Raw genomic sequence first — 23,325 nt, forward strand, 5'->3', positions numbered from 1 at the left:
GCCGTGAGCATTCCATTGACTGCCATTCATTTTGATGTCACTTTGACAGCGAATAACTTTACATCTGAAGCATTTAAATACTTCATTTGTCCATTGTTTATTTCTAAAGAAACACAACAATGTATAAAAGGCTCCATTACCTTGTATCTCACGTTATGGCTCCGAAGCAGCCGTTTTTGTAAAAATAGGCTAACGATTGTGTCGTAGTCAAGCTCAGTTGGAGGCTGCTCAGAAAAGCTCAGCCTTCACCGGAAAAGTGCTTCTTATAGACTTCACCGGTCTCCGTAGAAAACAACGGTGTCAATGTGTCCATTTCTTTTACTGTCTATGGTTACGATACACACTGTGTACATTTTATATTTGCACACAGACACTGCCTCCATCAAGTGAAGTAGCCCAGTTTACTGTGGCTTTAACCTATTCAATTGCCTTTGCTTTCATCTTACGACCAGCCAAGTCCATTTTTATTGTATGTCCCCAAAATCACAAATTTGGACTACACAATCTGTAAGGTAGACGACACCCGTCTTTAACACAGTGTAATGAATTCATTCACGTTATGAAAGTATGGAGTACGAAGGAGCTGGCAGACTATCATTTCTTGAAGCTCAATTACAGTTAAGTGTCACTAGCAGAGGCCTGGGGGAGCTGAAAGGCTCTCCAAAGGCCAAATAACTCAGGTATGGATGTTCTGAATGAAACAGACAGCTGGGTCTGGGCGATGGCCTTCAGAGGAATATTTCTCAGCACTTTTAGAAGAATTGCAGCGGATTAAAGTGTTGTTAAGGGGTTGAAAAGATGCAATGGCTTGCTACAGTTCATCAGTTCCAGAGAAAAATGATGAGAAATAAAACCGGGTAATATGATAACATGGTATGAATAAAAAAAACTTTTCTTGGGAAACTTCAAGAGTCAAAGGGAATGTTTTATTTCCTCAAGTGTCCCTCCAGGAAATTACAGAGAATTTTAATTTCACAGTGCCTGCAGACTGGCATAGCGTTATCAAACGGAAGTACGCACCCACTTACCCACCCACCCACCTTCAGCCCTACAACTTGATGAAGTTTTCCTCCTAACTTTACATTCAGCGCGGACCAGCCCCCTGTTCAGCAGCATGACTCTGTCCAACAAGTGGTGGATTTTGTGCGCTGTTTCTCTTTCCTGTCTAGCCCGTTTTGGGTCCTGCAGAAGACCTAGAGAAGGTAAGAGGATTGGAAGTACAAAGTATGTATGTGCAGATTGCTATTTGAACTGTGTTCAGCGTGTCCACAACTCGTCTGAGCTTTTGAAGGACAGCGCTAGAAAGTTTTCGTCACGAAGTGGTGCGTAAAGTGGAGTTGAGTGTAAAGTTATTCACACTGTTATGTGTCTTGGCTTCACTTTATTCTTGTTTGGACTTGCATATAGTGTGTTGCCTTCAAGTACGTGTTATTGCCGCTGTAATATTCATTTAATATCTTGATGTGCCTGTGACGTTTTACTTAAACTAAAGACCTAAGCGTAGTTATTTTCAAACGGAATAGGTGCGCCTTAAAATGACTCTTTAAACGGTACCAATTGTTAAATAACAAATGGGTTGTGTGTTAGCTTTGTGTTAGCTTTGCTTAAGGAGTGATCAATCATTATGTGTAATACCCCACACACTATAACACACAATCCATAGCGTAACCAACAGTGGTGGAATGGATCGAAGTACATTTACTCAAGTACTATACCAAATTTGAGGTACTTCACTTGAGTCTTTTTTTTCATGCCACTTTCTACTTCTACTCTGCTACATTTCAGAGAGAAATATTGTACTTTTTACTCCACTACATTAATCTGACAGCTTTATTTACTAGTTACTTTACAAATTAAGATATTTGAAATAAACATGTAGTTAAATTAAACTACCAAAACAAAATGCAGGCATACATGATTAGCTGATTAAACACTTAGTTGATTGACAGAACTGTTTGGATTGTTTTCCAGTTTCTAAAATGTGAGGATTTGTCTGCATTGAATACTTTTATTTGTAATACTTTAAGTACATTTTCCTGATGACACTTACATACCCTGACTTAACTAACATTTTCACTGCTGAACTTTAACTTGTAACAGAGTATGTTTACAGTGTGGTTTTAGTACTTTTACTTAAGTAAAGGATCTGAATACTTCTTCCTCCACTGGTAACCAATGCTTAGACTGCAATTCTGCTCCGTATCAACAATACAGTTGACGCACTACTCAGATTGTTTTGTTGTGTTGGAGGAGTTTTAAAGTCCTTCATAGGGAGTGGAGAGATGTAGCGTCAGACAGGGCCAAAGTCCACACCGACAGCAGTTCTCATAGCGGCCGCGACCTGCACCTGAACCGCCTGGCAACTCTCCTCCTGGCTTGCACTGTCATGTCGCAACAGCAGCCTTGCAGGCGGTAATGAGGCTGGTGGGATTAGATGTCAGATACTCAACAAGCTGAGAAAGGTCTGAGTGGAGGCAGGTCTGCTCCAAAGTGGAAGAGAAACTGTAATACTCTTGTAGTACCCTTCCATCCCTGGGAGCAAGTAACTGAGCTGGCTTCACTACTGAAAGCTATGCAGTTGTAGTACATGCACATTGAAACACAAAATCGTCTTTATTACTCAAGACTCACAGTAAATACTCAGTCTTCTTTCTAACATATAAAAGTCCTAAGAGATCCAAGTGGTGGAAGGTATTTTTCAAAGGTTTCGTAACCATACCCTGGTAGCACTCGTTTTGCTTCCTAAAATAATATGTTAATGCAACATCACTACATTAGTGTACTTGTATACAAGGCAACATAAATTGGTACTAATTTATATAAATGTTGGCATTGATTAACAAACATTTAAAGAAAGATATTTACTTAACATAGCACTTTTATTCCAGAAAGGTCATTCAAAGTGTGGTAGGTCAGCTAAAGGCAGTTGGGAGGTTTGGTGCTGAACGTCACTGGATGCCTTTAATGCCAGTGTCTGCCTTCTCTTATCTTTCAGTAACATACAGCCGGTTGTATGCATCATTTCCCTGTATAGAAAGAACATTTACAGTCTATGAGCTGCATTTGCAGTAAAGCATGAAGTCTGAGCATCTTATGGTGAGAAATTGTGTTGTCTTTAGAAATATTTTACAAATACAATTCTTCTTCGTAAAATACTCACACTCTGTCCCCAACGGCAAAGCCTTTTTGCTATTTTTATGAAAACCCTAAACTATAAAGGTTTGTTAAGAACATAACAATAGCCCTTTGTGCTTAGTTACATTGTGGTCATGTTGGCCAGGGCCGGATTAACTCTCTAGTGGGCCTTGGGGCACCATAGAACTGTGGGCCCCTTTTATCCCTCCTGGTTCGTTCTTTTATCTTTGCATTGTATATGTATCCTGTTGTGTTAAAGTACCCTTCAGGCACACTGCAGATAACGCATGACAGATTTGTAATATTTTGTTAAGTCCCAGAAACCAACCACTACTAATGCAATATTATCTACTATACTATTAATCAAAATATCACAAAATAATCGTGATATGCAGTGATATATTCCCGACGCCAACCCATGCAAAGGCTTACATGTGATAAATAGTACTTTAAAGGGATATTTGAAAAAAAGGTTGGAAGCCAGTGTAGTGAATGTAAATTTAGTGTGATGTGTTAGAAACACTATGTTCTGGTCAGTAGTTTGGCTGCTGTATTAAAAAAAATTTGGACCTGCTATAGGCATTGCAATAATTGGGGTGGGAGGATATAAAAACATGTATCATTTTCTCTGTTACTTAATAAAAGATTAAATATGATTTTGATGATACTTTCTACAACTACTATGATTTTCTACAATGTTCTTGTTACTAATTGGCCGTATATAGGCCTATATGTCTGGCTGATTTATAGTCTAGCTAATAAGTTACAACTAATCAAATTGGTTAGATCTACTGTATCTTAAAGAACTACACAGATTTTTTTTTGATAGGTATGCCCACTGGTCAACTTCCTCAAAATCGCATCATGACAAGATTAGCAACACCTTGATTGTTGTTATTGAATGTTCTGCATAATATATTGTATCTTATTGGAATATATTTGAATTTCAATGTATTTGTGCTTTATTTATTACAGAATTGAATATTCTCATACATTGTGGCCTTTCCTTAAACAAGCATTTAACATATTTTGCATTTAAGAGGCTTCCAGTTTCCTACAAGCCATCAACTGACATTTATTGATGGTTAACATTGCCAAACAACACACATTTAGTGGGTTAACCTTAAAGCACATAAGGACAAATATTCTGAGTGTTTAAATATTCCAAAACACAAATTGAGCCTCCAGGCAGTATTACAAAAAAACAGATTACCACTTTGGCAATTATACTTTGCATTTATCAGCGATTTAGGAATACAAGTCATAGGTAAATACAGAGAGGCAATCTGAGCTACTTACAGTGGCCTTTAACAAGGTTTGGTTCATAGATAAACATTAGCTGTCACTATTTGCATATCATATATGTGCTCTTGAGAGGTGAGACAATAAGGGACTCACTGAGCCCCTTTTGTAACTAAACATCAGTATCATTGGTGCACGCTCTTAGGAGCTTCACTAATCGTCTCACGGAGGAGTAAACATTGTGTCTCATTAATTTGTGCAGAAATGTAATTAGATGCACAACTTGCTGTTTGAAGTGTATGGTCCTTTTATTAGGGAACCTCAGGGCATAGACTGAGGAAACGGTGTAACATGTGCCATCTTAATTAGTGTTTGCAATAAGCAGTAGACTTCAGAAAAGTGCTAGCCTACAAAAACTATTTTGGGTCCATTAGATGACTACAGTTATAACTGGACAGTGTTGACACTTCTCGGCCTTGCCAATGAGGTGTTACCTAATGTTTGCTGCACTTACCAGTATGCAGGCCTTTAGTTTTTTTTTAATAAAAGAATGTCTGTTTTGTCTCAACATGAATCTCACCTTGAAGCTTTTTTACTGCAGCGAAAGCAGCAGTTCCGTCTGGGGGCGACAACAGCATTATGAGACAGACTATTAATGATTCAAACTGTATAAAATCTTCTCTGAATGATGTAATTCTGTTCTGTGTTTGTACTCGCACAATTTTGACACTCCCACCTTCTATTTGGGTGCAGTCTCGACTTGATTTGAGACTTGAAGGCAATAAACTGAGACTTGACTTGGTGACCCATATATATTGAAATCAGCTCTAATGAATATAGTTATGCCTTTTGGAGTTCTGCCAAACTGTCATGAAGAATTAATAACAGGGGATGCATCTAGCAGGTTGCACACTAATAAAACTCCAAATTCAGATTAGAGAATGGACAGCAATCTACAGTGCATTGTAAAATATTACTACCAAAGAATAACACTGTAAATACAAAGTTGTTTTAACATAAAAATATGAGAGACCAGTCTGCTTTTAATTACAAGTGCCCTCTAAAGCCTTGAGACATGACTTGGACTTGCTCTCTAAAGACATGACTGGACTTGGCATTTAAAAACCTAAGACATGACTTGGACTTGCCCTCTGTAGACCTGAGACATGACTTGGACTTGCTCTCTAAAAACTTGAGACATGATTCAGATTATTGCCTCTAAAGACATGAGGCATGACATGGACCTGCCTTCTAAAGACTTTTGAATTGACTTGGACTTGTTCTTAAAAGACCAAGGACATGACTTGGACTTGCTCTCTAAAGACCTGAGTCATGACTTGGACTTGCTCTCTAAATACTTGATACATTACTTAGATTATCGCCTCTAAAGACTTGAGGCATGACTTGGACCTGCCTTCTTAATACTTGAGAATTGACTTGGACTTGCTCTCCAAAGAGCTGAGACAGACTTGGACTTGCTTTCTAAAGAGCTGAGACAAGACTTGGACTAGCTCTCTAAGGAATCAAAACTTGACTTGGACCTGTCCTCTAAAGACTTAATTTGGACCTTTAAGCTCTACAAACTTGACACTTGACTTGGACTTGACTTCCAAAGACCTAAAATGTGACTTGGACTTGATCCAAAATACTTCAAAGAGCTTTTCATTGAATCTCTTGGAGGCCAGAATGTAGTGTGTAGACTTATCTCCGTCATACACCGAATGGTCCCAGCACATCTGTTTTTCTCAGAAGATTTTTAAAGAAGACTGCTTTTCTGTGTTGGATGGATGGATAAAATAAAATGGTCAGTAGTGAAAATGACTTGTGTGAGTCACAATAGCACAAAAAAAATGTAATCTATGCCCATTAACAACGGCTCTCAAAGAGTCTTTCCAGTCTTTGTCAGGTGTTTCTTCAGCTTCCTGACCATTACTGGCATGTATGTTACTGAGAATCTCAGTATGTGACGTTTTGAAAAACATACTTGATTGAATCCCATTGTGCACGTGGCCCAGCATTAACATACATAGCTTGCTCCCAACACAACAACAGTAAAGGTAACTCTACTTCTCAGAGACAGGGGGTTGAATTCCACTCTTGGTGACGCCTCCAGCTAGTACACTGGTTGTCTAGTCATCATGCGTTTGTTGTCTACTTCTTTTCCTCTACCTGTCTCAGTAATTACAGTGAGTACACAGTATATATTCCTGTGTAGTTGATATAAGGGCTGCACAATATGTCATTTCTGTATCGTCATCGCAATATCAACTGGCGCAATAATCACATCGCGAAAGGCTGCAACAAAAGACACTCAGAGATTCTTTGTTTTAGTTGAAAGAAAATATCAGTAGAAAACTGCATGTCATCAAAACTGTCTTTTTTTAGTGGTGCCTTTTTATATTCAACTTGTTCAATAAAAGAATGTTGTAAATAATTTCCTTTCATTTGTTTTAAGTTCAACAAGCAACTTGTTGCATTTTGGCAGAATACTGAAACCAGCAGAACTGAGTTCACTATAATATCTGTTTATTAATCGCAAGTAATATCGTTATAGCAATATTCAACGTCATCGCATATCGCATATTTTCCTCATATTGTGCAGCCCTAGTTGATATATAAAATGTGCACTGATAATGTATATGAATACTAGGGCTGCGATGATTATTTTTTATTGTTGATTAATCGATTTCTTACTTGATTAATAGATTAGTTGTTTGGTCTATAAAAATGATGTCTTGTTTTGTCCACAGCTCAATAATATTCAGTAATGGACTAATTAAGAAACCAGGAAATATTCAAATTTTTAATATTACTTTCAGTCATGAGACTATAAACAAAACGGGATCTTGTCTTGGATGGAAAAGCATCATCTGGTGTCATATTGAACATGAGTGAATACAGTATAGATCAGTGGCCACATGAGTTTATTTACCAATGCTACGTTTGTAACCTTCGTAGAAATGAAATCTGTGCAGCAAGTCTTCCTCGATGAACAGTGAGGAAATCTCCGTTCTGTTGTCAATTGGCTATCCCGGTGTTGGATGAAAGGAAAAAGCCATATGATGGGGGAACAGACTTAGACACAACACCGGAGCTCCGTTACAGCAGACGGGTATAAAATGTTGACATGTGGATGGATTTGTTTTTTGACATCAACATTTCTTTTGTGTATTTCTATGATTTTAAACACAGATGTTGTTCACCACGTAGAATTATCAGGGGGTAAAATAGTGTGCGTCCTCTGGGCGCATGGATAGTGAGTTTACTGCGTACTTTCGGATTTGAATGCGTCAGAGACCCAGGACGCGTACCTAGCAACATCACTGCATTTAAGAAGCTGGAATCAGAGAATTTTAATTGTTCGAATTTATTTTTTTTTATTACTCAAACCGATTAATTGATTATCAAAATAGTTGGCACTTAATGTAATAGCTGACAACTAATCGATCAATCTTTGAATCATGAATAAACACCAGAATAAGGATGGCCCACAGCTGAGTTGACGTCATGAACTCATTGTGACACTCCCATTATGTAATCTGATTGACTGGGAATTTACATGATTTTGTTTGAAAACAAATACAGAGTGACACAGACTGTAGAGTTCAAAAGTTCCTTGCTGAATCATTTGCTGCAGAATATGAAATAACTGGCACCTTGTTGTATAACATGGCAGCAGGAATGCTAGTTCAGAGCGCTAATTGACTGTTTTCTGGCAGCGAGTGGGTGTAATGAAACAAAGACAAGAATACAAATGCTGAGTTAATGAACTCAAAGCAATTTTTGGAACAATGAACAATAGACTGTAACACAGCGCACAGCAGATGCTCAACCAAAAGACTTTGTTCCAGGGAAATTTTTTGTCCATGGAGTGTCCAACCTTTGAATCACTAGTATCCTACCCCCAGATAAAAGGCTGACTGCATCGCAATATGGGGAAGATATGCAGTCCTGTGTGAGAAAATGCCTGTCCTCTCGAAGCTGACACAACAGCAGAGATGACAAATGCACTCGGAGGAGCATGAGCCACAGGTTAATCTGTGTTTCCTATGCACTGTCGCCTCTAGAAAATGGCAAAGGATACTTCCTCGGCTCTATATTTAGAGAGAAGATACTGTCACCTTGGTCATTTCTCCACTAACTTGACAAGATGGTTAAATTTTTTCTTTCGCAGCTACAGCGGGGCAGCCTCAGAACTGAGGGCAGTTTGAGAGCAGACTCATTCCCAAAACCGACAGGCGAGAAATCTCTCTGCTATCTTATTTGCTTCCTGGCAGGAGAAGATAGTACAGCTCCGGGGCAACAGGCTGTTAGTGATATAGGCCTAATAGACCAAACAGATAGAAATTAGTTTTATGATGTAATGTTAGTGTTGGAATCATATGGCTGTGCAACAACCAATGGTTGTTATTCATCCGCATGGGAACTGTCAAATAGAAGGGTTCAGCATTTACATTACTAGCTTCCATTAGAAGCTCAAAGGTACACGTCATGTACTCTGTATTGAAATGTGGTGTTTTAGTGAGCTGAGGTGTAATTTACAGCTTAAAATAGAAAGTTAAGCACGGAAGGTTTTTAAGCAGACCCATGCAATGTCTCCTGCTCTTATTCCCTTACCAAGTATGTTAGGTTGATCTAAAGTGAGCAGTAAATAGAAAGGTTGGCCAACTGCGAATCATCATCACTAAAGGTGCCAAGGAACATAACATGACTTGCACATAATGTGATATACAGCTCATGTCATTAATGCATGAATTTAATCAGCAACAATTTTGATAATCAATTATTTATTTAAGTCATCTATCAAGTATAAATGCTAGAGACTCTCTGGTCCCAGCTTCTCCAATGTGAGGATTTACTTCTTGTCTCTGTTTTAGATGATTGTCATTTGACTATGTTTTGGGTTTTTGATTGTTGGTTTGTCCCAACTATTTATTGATAAGCTTAGTTGATTAAAAAGAAAAAAAAATACTTTGGAACATCATGTATTGTAGCGCTACAGGCCACGACATCCCCAGAGCAGATTTAAAGGATGACGCAGTGCACCTGGTGTGGACACTTTATTTTGTTTCATCGGAACTAGGGGCGCTATATAGTATAGTCCAGACACACAAAATTCAGACATTTAAATGCATGTTCTACAATCATTTCTGAAATACTGACCACACACTACACTGGCCATGTTTAGCACTTGTAGAAGACAAACATAGGTTGAAGAAACATAATCATAATCAATTTCTGTCTTTTTACTTTGGACTCTGCTTCTTTTTTGTTTGTGTTTGAGCTGGAAGGATGATGCACTTTGGTATAATAATCTAACCTGATGCGCCAGATGGTTTGTTTGAGAATCCGTCATTGGAAACACTTTGGAAAAGGGCAGGCAGTACTTTACTTGGCAGGTGATTAGATGAACCATCTGTCTATCAAACACTTGCAGAAGCCCGTGGGGAGAAGAGTCAAAAGATCTTTTCCATTGAGAATAGCCTTCAGGACCGTTATTTGCTCTTCTTTAAATGAAGAAATACTCTTGAGACTGATGCTGTTGCAGCACCTACGCTAACCTCTTTAGGAGCCGCCATTGTTGTTTCGAACGAACAGAACACAAACGCATTACTTGATGCCTGACTAGATGGATTTTCATTTGGATTTTCATTTGGATTTTCATGCGATTCTCGTGTGATCATGACATCACGAGAGTCCAGTTGCTGTGCAAGGTAAATAACAATCCAGTGTTCACACAGATTGGACTGATGAAAGCACTTCAATTAAAGATCAAATTGTTTTAACTCAGATTTGATCTTTCAGATGGACTGGTTTAATTCCGACAAAACTTTCATGGATGATGTTGAATGTTTTAAATGACACTGAATTGACCTAATGCGGATGCCGTAATTGAATACAGATTTATGTAAAGGAAGACTATTCCACTGGTCTTCCTTTGAGAAACGTCAACCACTGTGGTTGTGGTGGTTGGGTAAAAACTGGCTCATGTGGTGCATGTGTAACTTGTATACTGTCTGGTTTTGGTGTTGTTGCTAAGTACTCAAGGGGGGGGGGGGGGAAATCAGTAAGCCTTTTGTTCAAATGTCCCTTCATTTGTCTGTGTGCACAGTGTGCTGTATGTGTGAGGGCAGTGTTTGGACAGAGGAGTCTGCAGCTGGTGATACATCATTAGTGTCTGCCTGTCACTTTAATCACTTGAATGTTGACACATAATAGGATAAACTGGGGGTGAATGACACCAACAAGGATACTAATTAGGAATGTAGTCCTGTCCTATTCATGCCCTCATGACTCGCACTCTTTGGGAAGTTTTTGAAAATGGCCATCTGCAGATGGATAAGGCTACGCTGGGGTTTCCTGTATGAGTCGTACTGACGATAACTGTAAGCTTTGTTTAAGGGAGAGGGTTTCAGGAAGTGAGGCATCTTACAGGAACTGAACTTGTGGGAGATACCAAGTTATTGTAAGTCACTCGGAAATGAGCAATGTACAGATGATAAAAAATGTAAATGTAAATATAGCTTGAGATATTTAATGGTGTTCGATTGCTAGTGTTATTGTGTAGGGCTGCAGCTATCGATTATTTTAGTAGTTGAGTATTCTACCGATTATTCCATTGATTAATCGAGTAATCGCATGAAACATGCTTTTGCAAATACGGGTTTGCTCAGCTGAACAAAAGGCGGTGCCCTGCATAAAGGATATATACACCAGGCTAGAGCTGGGCAATATATCGATATTATATCGATATTGTGATATGAGACTAGATATCGTCTTAGATTTTGGGTATCGTCATATCGTAATATGGCATAAGTGTTGTCTTTTCCTGGTATTAAACGCTGCATTACAGTAAAATGATGTCATTTTCTGACCGTACCAGACTGTTGTAACTGTTCTATTATTTGCATTTACCCACTTAGTTATTATATCCACATTATTGATGATTATTTATAAAAAATCTCATTGTGTAAATATTTTGTGAAAGCAAAGTGTTGACCAATAGTCAACACTACAATATCGTTGCGGTATCGATATCGAGGTATTTGATCAAAAATATTGTGATATTTGATTTTCTCCATATCGCCCAGCCCTACACCAGGCACTGCGAGAAAAAGGCTAGGAGGCTAATTTAAGATCCAAACCACCCGGGTACCAGCCTTTTCTCCCTGTTGAGGTCGGGAAGATGTTACTGGATACTGAGAGGCTCAGGAGGAGCTTCTACCCTCAGGCCATTAGGATCCTAAATGAGGAGACTACCTAGGACTGCAACCCCCTATCATACGCAAATTATATTTAATTTATTACCGTATTTTCCGGACTATAAGTCGCACTTTTTTTTCATACTTTGGCTGGTCCTGCGACTTATAGTCAGGTGCGACTTATATATCAAAATATATATAATTTAACATGTTTTTAAATGTTATTTCATGCTGAAAACATTACCGTCTACAGCCGCTCTAGGCGCTCTAGGCTTGTGACAACTATATGCTGCTCCTAAAGACAACTGAGAAAGAAAAGAAACGGCAGGCGACTGCAGGTAGACAGTAAAATACGCAGCCGAAAACGGTAATCGAGCAACAGAACGAAAGTTTGGAGTGAGTGAGAGAAACTTGTGAGGGACTGGCGAAAAGGTTAGTCTTACTGCAATGAAGAAAACAAAGAAAGCTAGTCGCGCTGAAATCAAGATGGCCGGAGCTAGAGGAAGGAGTCCACAGATGGGTGCTTGAACAACGTGCTGCTGGGAGAGGCTCGTCAACAGTGCAGTTACGTTACGTTAACATACCGGATACCTACCGTATTCAGCCCCTTGTTCTGTGTCCTATTGTGTAGTTTAATAACTTTTAAACTACACAATATTAATATTAAACCAGATTAAATGTCTGTTCTTGGTCTTGGATTTTGTGAAATAAATTTCTAAATAAATGCGACTTATAGTCCAGTGCGACTTATATATGTTTTTTTCCTCTTCATGACGCATTTTTTGACTGATGCGACTTATAGTCTGGAGCGACTTATAGTCCGGAAAATACGGTACACTGTTTAAAATGCACAAATTAAATTGTAATGAACTGACAGGATTACATTTCACTGGAATTGTATTTTATGATCCACATGACGTTGATTGATTGATTAAATCTCAGTCCCTCCAGGATTTCGCGGCCTTTTTTTGAGATTGTTGCGGCCCAAAATGCCTGATTTCGCGTGAGCTTTTGTAAAAAGTTGCGATAAAAGTTGCGATGTCTTTTGTCTGTTTGTTGCAATGAAGTTCCAGGAGACAGTGAAAGTTGCAAAAAAAAGTTGTGATTTAAAAAAAAATTTTTTTATAGTTCTTTAAAAATAAAAAGGAAACTTGTTTTGGGGAGAATAAAACTACTCTGGGCTGAGATTTCCTAGTAACCTTACCAAAAAAGGCTCAGGATGCTGCAAATGTTGGTATAATATAAAATGGCTGGTAGATTTAAGACAAAAAATAATAATTTATTGAATGAATCAAATTTGAACATATGTGTCAGTGGCTTGTTGATCTTTACATTGCTAGTTAATTTCTTTCTTTTTTCTGACCGACCCTAAACTGAAAATTAACTGTTAATAGACAAGCAGTCAAAAAAGTCACAGTTCACCTTTCTGGGAGGCCCGGACATACTTTCCGAATTCCGTAAACAGTGTTGACTTATACCGGTCTTCCTGCCACTATGTTCCGTGCAATGTTTTTTGAAATATTTGTTTTAATAATAAAATTGTTTCTATCTGTTTAACTGATAGTTTTAATCGAACAAAATGTACTCGGTTAAACGGTTTACTGTTAACATCTCTATCCGTGGGGTAACGTGAAACCTGGGGACCCCCTGCCAGACTTGGCGGTTGAGCTTCCATCTCAACTACCAATCATATTGATTTTACGTTAAATGATAACTTTACCTTGCGTCGGGGCCGCTCCCTGACTAGGTGGTAACGTTGGACTGGATGCTTTCAAGCTAAGACGAGCAAAGAAACCCTACCTCTCATGATGAGAAGGTGTGCAGACTAATTGTAAGCTTTGCACTCAACCATAGCAAAAGGTTAAATGAATAAAAGAGAGAGGTGAACGAAGTCTGAACTTGTTGAGGTAGCACTCCAATAAAAGACACGATGAAAGAGTGATCACTTTGTCTTCACTCTGTGCCAGTTCAGACAACGTGGGAGTGATCATGGGTGTCTTGTTTTCAACTGCTCGCTGTTGATCGTCATTGAAGTTGAGATTACTCCACTTTTGCACTCCAGAGCTGCTGAGAATATGTGTACTTGAGGTTGAATTAATATAATCTTTTAAAGTGAAGATGGAGCTATCTGCTGTCATGGCTGTGTGTGTGTGTGTGTTTGGATCTGCCCTTGTTTACCTTCAGCCCTACAATTTTTTCTCTTGAGAAAGCTCAGGTGCAGAACAGTGTCAGGTTCAATGCATATATAAGATGTGCAAATATGATAACAGCAGGATGTGGGCATATCTGGGTTTGTGTGAAATATTCAAATATCCGAAATAATAGAATGCACATCTGTATCTGTATCACACAGTTTCTTAGATCTCCTACTGTGCTATTATGCATGCTGTGTTTTTTTCATGTCTTTTTAAACAACGTGAGACAACAAGCATATTCCACACAATGGTCTGTTGTTTATGTACCTTTTACCTATGTATAGCCATTCACGGTTCCCAGAGGATTTATCCAAATAACTTTGGTGATCCCCTGACTCACTAGGAGGTAGACATGTGTGGCTTGGATTAAAATGTCTCCACAGCTATTAGATGGAATGCCACGTTCCCCAGGGGCGGGGCTTGAAGGGAGGACCCCCCCCCACACACACACCCCCACCTTGGTGACACCTCTCCCACCCCACCCCTAGAGTGCTGTCAATCTGACAATTGTGATTTCCATTGAATCAAAGTACTGTCACTGCCTGTTCTGCCAGTTTTCAGCCCAGCCCTTGTCAGATGTACAGTTTAAAATGAAAAAAGTTAAATTAATAATGAATGTGATATTTTATTTGATGTGATATGTTATGTGGTGTTTTATTTAGCAGAATAACATTGTGTTGTTCTACCCAATATTTCCTATATTTCTAAGCAGATTTCCTATGCTGTATTCTGATAAAATTTTACTGAACTCGGAACTCACCAGACACTCCAGTCCTTTCTCTTTTTTTCTTACAATCTCTTTTTTCCTCTCGTCCCTATAGCCTACTTTATGAAGCTGATTCATAAGATAAATTGCAACATTGACAAATTGCACTGACACATCTTCTTGTCAATTTGCGCTGCCCCAGGCGAAAATGTCTAATCTTGGCTTTACATTGACTTTGTATGCAATCACTCCATTTAAAAAAATGGCTTTGTGTTCTGCCTGAACACACAGTGTATATATAAATCAAGAAATGATTACCAGTTCTAGGGTTATAATAGCTGTTTGCACTCTGTAAACATCCACGTAACTTACGTGAGTTCTGACATGTTACATAATAAGTATTTAAACACAAAAGTTCAAAACTTTTGTCAATATGGACATGCTGTACATCTTTTGATTGGTTAAAATCTCTGCAATTCAATCATTCAGTTCATTTTACTGAAATCATAAGCACCACAGCATTATTCATAATCTTAGTGCTCATGCTATTAAAGAAAAAAAGGAAGAAAAAAAGGACAAAATGATGACGCTTCCCTACCTGTAGGCTGTCCTAAACGCTCAATCCCCATCCATTCCTGGCTTAAAAGTATGTTTTAGTTATATTTTCTGCAATAACTATTTTGAACCATGTTTGAACTGCTGTAGTGTATGTTGTGTTTTAATCACATGCTAATCAAGCACATTTTCAGAAACTAGAAGAATTTCGGTTTCAAATGAAGTCTCATACATGCATTTTGGCCTTGCAGTTCTTCTGTTATAGGATTTTCCCTTTGGGAAAGGGAAATAGACGAAAATCAAGCAAAAGAGGTGGATTTGTAGCCTGACAAGCCAGACCCACATCCAGATGTTGGGTCTGGAAACTCACCATTGGCAGGGCTCAATCCGAGGGGCGGGATAAACGGTTGTCTTTCAAATTCCTTCTGCACTCATAGCCAACCAGAGCAACGCTAGTTGATAAATTAAACTTTTGCCGTATCCGGTCGGCAAAACTCCGAACACATCTTCCTTTTTTAAGAATGATTTCAGTGTCGTTCTTTGTTCTTTTCTCAAAGAAAAGCTTAAGTCTTCCAGAGTCGCGGCCAAAGCCGATTCGAAAGAGAGCAGCAGCCATCTTCTTTGTTTTCAAGTAGCATGGAATTCACGTGGCACTGTCGCAACTCTGCAGTCATTATATTAAGCCCGCCCACCGACTCTATACACGATATGATTGGCCACAAAATTACATTTGCTGCCGCTAGGGTGCGTCTAGATTTCTAGGCTAGTGGATTTGAACAGAGTACCAGTTTCTTCTTTGTCAAACTAGTGACTTTTGAGAGGAATTTGCAGACATGCTACCATGATTCCTGCTGTTCTTTTCTGTTGAGACATCTACAATGACAGGGACACAGTGATCACGTCAGACAGGATATAAAAAAAATAAAGGTGCTGCGGATTTCGACAAAAGTGAGGAAAAATCTTAAACTGAATTTAAGTAGATTTTATGTGTAATATTTTTGCTCCTTTAGGTGTGATCCCAGCAGCAGCTGGATTAATCTCTCTCAGCAAAGCATATTTTCAAACTTTTCAGTTTTCACTAAAGCTTACCTTTTGCCAGTAGAGGAATAAATCCCTTTTGTCTCATTTGTAATGTTTGAACGACAACCTGCATTGCAGAAAAGGGCCGCTGTATCGAAGCTTCTCATCTAATCAAGTGTGCATCTACAGTACAATCAGTCGAGGATGACATTTGCACAGACGGGGAATGAGCCACTTGCTCTCGCTTTCTGTCCGCCCCATTATTGATTCGGCTGCGTAATCACATCCGCATCAAAGGAGAGGAGGCTAAGACACAAACATTCATGGCTGCAGCCTGCAGAGTCGATGAAGGTCCATTCAATGTTTGACAAATTACAGCTTCATTGCATGTGTGGTATTGAAGATGCATTTAGTAAAATGAGTTTTAGCTTGGCAACTCTGCACCTGCACAAAATAGCAAATTGCCAACCTGTGATGTGCAATACAACAGGTTATTATTTTCTGTTGTTCAGAAACCTGCGGTGTGGTCTAATGCTTTAGGGACTATTGACTTACTAAAGTCTTTGTCTGACAGCAGATAACATTGCCTCATGACAAACAGCATGCTCTGAAAACACTGCTCCCTCACCTCACAATATGTAATAGGGATAACACAATATCACAGCATTGCAAAGACTGTATTATGGCTGTTTTGAAATTCTTGTTTTCAAAGAATGTTGATGATAAAATAAAACCTTGAAGAAAACAATGAGATTTTCTGGTACATCTGTTTCATTCAAAAGCCAATAACACTAGCATCGCACCTTCCCATGTGCATTATGCCTTGTGTGGGTCAAACCTACTATAGCCAATGTAAATGATTGCATTGTGTAGGAGAGTATGAAGACTGTATGAGTAGTTAACTTTTACCTTCTGGTAAATATTAACGGTTCCTGAGTTTGAGCTAAGCCGCTATAAACATTCATATATATACCTATGATAGTCAAGCTACATTAAACTAAAAGAAAATCAGCTGGAGGCCTCAGGGTCTGTGTAATAATGTCTTTAATGCCACTTGTACTTGTGTTCGGGATGAGTGGATTGTGTATTGTGCGGTCTTTATAGGCTCTTATACTCATTTGTTTTTGTAATTTGTTAATGTTGTATACTTACTTACATGGTTTCTAATTAGACCTCATCTACAGTTACATGAGGCCCAATACAGGTTTTTCCCAAGGGGACAATAAATAATGTCAGACACAGAACGATGGAGCACAGCAATTTTGCCTTCAAAGCTATAGTGTGTAGTTTTTGTCTCCCCCATTAGGAATTCTAAGTAATGAAAACAACACTGTTGACGCGTTCACATGACCCAAGCCTACCGTGATCGCGCACATGCCCCCACCCTTCCTCCACGCAGTTGCGTGTAGCCAAGGAGGACACGGAGGATTAAAAAAAACATGGACTCTTCTGAAGAGGTCATTATCTTCACTCAAGTTACTGTGCGGGAAAGTCACCGGACAACACAATCTCCTGAACATAGCCATACTGAGAGTTGTGTGGAGCTGATAGTCTTAATTAGCTTTGTAGCAACTCATTTGGCAATGGCTTGAATGTAACGGACGTTCATTAATATAAAAAAGGTTACGCACTATTTCTGTTTCACGCAGGCTTCACTGTCTAACAGGCTCTTGCAGCAGCGGAAAGGAAACTGTTCCTGATGACACGTCACGATACGGGGAGTAGAGCCTCTTGCTTAGGGAGTGATTAAGGGATAGTTTGGATCTTTTGAAGTGGGGTTGTTGTTAGGTTTAGGGAAAGGGCAGACCCAAAAATGCAGAGACAACAGGGCAGTGGTGAGCTTGAGGATTTAATGAATTAAAAGGGATACAACAAAGTCCTGAAGAAAAGAGGCAAAAATCGTACCAAAAACTGTTGAGGAATCAAATGACCAGGCATCAAAATAAACAGGAACACCGAGACAAAGGGAGGGGGCGGGCGGGCACGCACGCACGCACGCACGCACGCACGCACGCACGCACGCACGCACGCACGCACGCACGCACGCACACTGATCTGACAACATACAAAAACAACAGAGACTAAATACACAAGGTAACGAGGGTGAAACAAGGGACAGGTGAACAAGCGCTCAGGAACAGGTGAAACACATCAGGGTGTGGCAGACAATCACAAAGGCGGGAAAACACAAGGCAGGAAGTAAAACAAGACATGACACGGGAGAAACAGACTACAAAATAAAACAGGAAACTGAAGCATAAAGCATACACAAGGATGAAAAACAGGGTAAAATGAAACAGAGAACACAAGAGACAGTAAACAACAAGGAAACAGGGAATCAATTGAAACAATACAACAGGAAAAACTATAACAGAAAACCACAACCATTACAGTTGTATGAGGTATTTATTCATGGTCAGTGTATTAATACCTACAGTTTGTAGAATCAGGCAGGAATCCCAACACGGAAGCAAAGCAATGTACTGCTGTGGATGGGGCCACACAGCTAAAAACTTATTTTAGCCACCTTAAAACCTTTCCGACATGGAACAGAACACGGGAGTCGCTGGTATGGTTTGTTTGTGTCATTGTGTGACTTTGGTGTTTTATTTTAGTGTTACTAAAAGGGTTGCTAACAAAACTAACAAACAAACTAACCGACGGAGGCAGCGGTAGACTAGCAACTCCCGTGTTCTGTGAGATAAAATTACTGTTTTTGTCAAAGGAGTCTGGTGGCTTTGAAGAGAGCCTATATTACGGATTCAGGTCTTTGTTAGAAAGGGCTGTCTGACAGCAAGGTAAAGTGGTGAAAATATTCTTAATGTAGCGTACACTTAAACAGATATTGATTTTATTTTAGGTGGTCCTTTTATTAGGTTGATAAAATATGTTTTGCTTTGGGGCCCCGTCCACAGCAGAACGTTGCTTATATTTCCGTGTCGGGAGTCCTGCTTCTCGACCGCTATCTACTGTAGCTAATACACTGATTATGTAACTCATATAACCCCACTTAAAAATATCCAAACTATTCCTTCAAGCTTGGCTGGTCCCCCATTTTGGGGCCTGTGTGTGAGACGAATGGTGGCCAGATGCCAATTCATATATTCGTCGACTTTATGCTGTAATTACATGCAGGAAATCGGCAAGTGAGACTTTCTTTGCATCTCTGGTTTGGCTGATCTAAACTCAGATATTTAAATGTTTAAAAATCTGAAACAAGTAAACCATCTGGTACGTTGGCAGAGCAAAGAAACCTGAGCTGCTGCATCTATACAGTATATTTAAATATCCCAATATATTCGCAAGCAGATATCACTGGGAAGCTTCATAGATCTCGTGAGAAAACACAAGTGAAACACTGCATGTGTGTTTAAAGAAGTTGTTATATTCTCTCCCCCTTTCAGGGACTGGATCCCGTTGTGGCTTTTCTCTCTACTATTTCTCATGTTCCTCATTGCTCTCTGTTGTGTCATTTAAAGTAGGTCTGGCTTTTGTGGGACCAGCATTATGATAATTCATTCTACTGGCCTACATTGCAAAAATGTACACCTGTTATTTAAAAATGATGCTATGCTGGCAGGACACATTTCTGATGTTGAATTTCAACTTAAATCATGACATTACATTAAGGAATGTATTTGCTTCATAGCCTTTAACTTACAAATAAGCAGCTGCTCACACATTGCTTCATTCGTATTGTGTGAGATTAAAATGATGTAGCTAAATGTTATGTTACTTCAGAAATCTCTTAGTTAAAGTCATAGTTGATGAGAGCCTCTGTTTCACTTTGGGCAGTTAGAGAAATGTTAAACTAATCACATTATAATATGCATTGGCTCATTGTATTGAAAGCCTTTGATTTTTCCACCTTTTGAACATTTTCTATCACTGGTTTGAGCACCTCCATTCTTGTGAATCTTGTGGTTGTCATTGTGTTGTGATGAGTGTTTTCATAATTGGGACTTTCCCAATTTGGCAGATGGTGCCTTGGTACTTTCTCCCCTACAGGCTTGTGCAACGTATGGCAAACTTGTGCCCACATCATTGTTTGCCATATGCTCCTTCTGGACTGAGAAGTGGCCAGACACCGTTTTGCTCCAACAGATGCACGCTTCTGGCAAAGGCTTGACCAGTTTCAGGTTATGTGTCCACAACCTACATTTCAGCTAATTATATACACCGCCCACCAGAGTGCTGCCCAGGAAACGCACTTTGTCCAATTGATTGGCAGAGAACCAGCTGAGACAGACTCTTATTGGCATTGAGTGGGATTGTTTGGTTCAGCAGCGCACAGACTTTGCAAATGTCAGAGCACAGATTTGGCAGAATCACTGAAGCGAGAGGGATTTCTGGTTCCCACCATTGTTTTGTTATCGAGATCAAGTGGGAAACAGGTAGGGGCTCAACTTAGATATTGCCAGGGAAAGATAATGATGCCATTGCAAATAGAGAGCGTAGAGATTTCCATCACTGAGCTGACATCGGGAGGGAAAGTCAATAGTTGATAAAAACAGCTGCTAGACATGGGGAAGAGAGTTAAAGCCATGAAAAATCCGACAGAAAGTTCATTTGTCCAGAGTCTCCTGTTTGAAAGAGCAAGACAACAACAACAACAACAACAAAGGCAAGCTGAGATGAATGTTAAAACTGGCTTGGCAGAGACAAATGGGTCGACAAAAGCAATCGAGTTTTGGAGCGACAATTAACTCGCTCATTGCATCCCTCCTCCCACAACACCTGCCATACCAACACCCAGGCTCTGATGAAAAATGCATGGGTCTCACAAGCCTTTTACATAATTAAAAAGGTTTCCCTGCGGTGCTAGTTAGGACAATGGTAAAAGCATATTGGCAATCTTTTAGCAACATAACATTAAATATATACAGTAATAGCTTTCACAGAGATCTTTAGACTAAAAGATTTTGAATGATCTGTCATGTGAGTGCAAATTTTTCCATTTGGGCGTCTCCATTAACATTTTAACCACCGATCCTGGCAGAGTTTGTGTTATGCTCTATGTACTGTGCTATACCAGGCTTGTTGCTGCTCAAACACAATAAGTTCACTACTCACTCCGCCTTCAGGCTAGCCCCTAGTCTGTTTCCCTACCACACAATGTGAGCTCTTACAGCTTCTATGGTTCATAGAAATGGCAATTTCTCCTGGAGGCCTGAACGCGTCTGTGTTTCAGTGGGATTCCTTTGATTTGATGGAGAAAGTGCTTTGGAGGGTGCGTGAAGCCCACTTTGATTTCCCAACATGAAGCGCTATAGGAAGTGCTCTCCCTGTTTGCGAGATCGCTGCAGGAATGAGGTCATCTCTTTATAGCTGCTTAAAGGCCAAAGTCTATTGCTCTAATGAGCTGCATTTGAAATGATCTGCAGGATCATTGCTATTGTTTTTTTTTCTAGTTTCCTGTACAACCTCGTTTTCAGGTCCACTACTGTTGAGCTGATCCACCCCTTTTGCTTGGCTGTTAGCAGCCTCGGAGGCCTGCTTGTTAAATTTCTATCTCAACGCTTGATTTAAGTATTCTCTGCTTCCTGCCCAGGGACTACAGATGAAAATTTGCTTATAACTAACTCTGGTACTGCTAAGGAGCTTTGTGCACAGTCCCTGTCAAATAAATAAATTAGTGCTGTCAAACGATTAAAATATTTAATTAATGTCATAGTTAACTCGCAATTAATCGCACATTTTTATCTATTCTAAATGTGCCTTGATTTCTTTTTGTCCCATTATTTTTTCTCATTTTAATGCTCTTATCAACATGGAAAAGTGGATCGGCCTGGCTTTGTGCTTTTGTCGCCTGGCTTTGACGAGGGGGCGGAGAATTCGCATCAGCTGTGTGCTTGGCCATCAAGTGGTATTTCAATTCAATTTTATTTATAGTATCAAATCATAACAAGAGTTATCTCGAAACACTTTACAGGTAGAGTAGGTCTAGACCACACTCTATAATTTACAAAGCCCCAACAATTCTAGTAATTCCCCCAAGAGCAGGCATTAGCAGTAGCTAATGCGACAGTGGCGAGGAAAAACTCCCTTTTAGGAAGAAACCGGTGACTGTGCCGGTTGGGGGTGTGATGAACAGTGGCAATAATAGTCACAATAAAGATAATGGAACAGTGACAACAAATGGTAGTTCATGTTGTAGCAGGGCACTGAAGGGCGTTACAGGATGTTGCGTGGCACAGCAGAGCATGGTTGGACGTAGCAGGATGCAGCAGGACGCAGCCGGACACTGCAGAGCATCACAGAGCGTAGGACCACAGTGACAGCTGCAACCAAGATCTTGGTGCCACCCTAATCCAAGGGAATATTTTGGGGCGAAAAAAGAAACATAAGGACTCCGGGGAGTAAACTCCCCAGAGCTAGGTTAGTAACAAGCATTTCTGGGACAAGGATGCACACAAATGGAAACAAATGGAAAGAGAGAGGAGAGAGCAGCTCAGTGTGTCACAGGAAGAAAGGGACTTCCCCGGCAGTCTAGAGCTATAACAGCATAACTAAGAGAGACAGGTTAAGGAGAGGAGCCTGGTCGGGCTAGAACTCTCCCCAACTCTAACGACTATGAAGAGAAGCAGTTGGGCCGGTCTAGGCGGACGCTGCAACTCCTCACTCCCTAACTATAAACTTTATCAAAGAGGAGGGTTTTCAGTTTATTCTTAAATGTGGTGACGGTGTCTGCCCCCCGAACCCAGACTGGGAGCTGGTTCCACAGGAGAGGAGCCTGATAGCTGAAGGCTCTGGCTCCCATTCTACTTTTAGAGACTCTAGGAACCACAAGTAGCTCTGAATTCTGGGAGTGCAGTGCTCTAGTGGGACAATAAGGTACTATGAGCTCTTCAAGATATGATGGTGCTTGACCATTTAGAGCTTTGTAGGTCAGGAGAAGGATTTTAAATTCAATCCTGGATTTTACAGGAAGCCAATGCAGAGAAGCTAGTACAGGAGAAATATGATCTCTTTTCTTAGTTCTTGTCAGAACACGTGCTGCAGCATTCTGGATCAGCTGGAGAGTCTTAAGGGACTTATTTGAGCAACCTGATAGTAAGGAATTACAGTAGTCCAGCCTGGAAGTAACGAATGCATGGACTAGTTTTTCAGCATCGTTTTTATATAGGCCTTAGTGGTCCCCTAATACTGTATCTGAAGTCTCTTTTATATAGACCTTAGTGGTCCCCTAATACTGTATCTTAAGTCTCTTTTATATAGGCCTTAGTGGTCCCCTAATACTGTATCTGAAGTCTCTTTTATATAGACCTTA

The 23,325-nt window shown here is 39.8% G+C and overlaps 1 protein-coding gene across 1 annotated transcript in view; it reads left to right on the forward strand.

Annotated features, from left to right (window-relative positions):
• Window positions 1-1,024: 1,024 nt before the first annotated feature.
• tfpia (tissue factor pathway inhibitor a) overlaps window positions 1,025-23,325 on the forward strand; it is a 68,314-nt gene continuing 46,013 nt past the window's right edge. Inside the window, exon 1 of the mRNA XM_078263187.1 lies at window positions 1,025-1,202. Coding sequence (XP_078119313.1) covers window positions 1,115-1,202 — 88 coding nt within the window. The 5' untranslated portion in view covers window positions 1,025-1,114. The remainder of the gene's footprint in view (window positions 1,203-23,325) is intronic.

Source organism: Sander vitreus, chromosome 11, assembly GCF_031162955.1.
Source record: "Sander vitreus isolate 19-12246 chromosome 11, sanVit1, whole genome shotgun sequence".
Taxonomy (NCBI): Eukaryota; Metazoa; Chordata; class Actinopteri; order Perciformes; family Percidae; genus Sander; species Sander vitreus.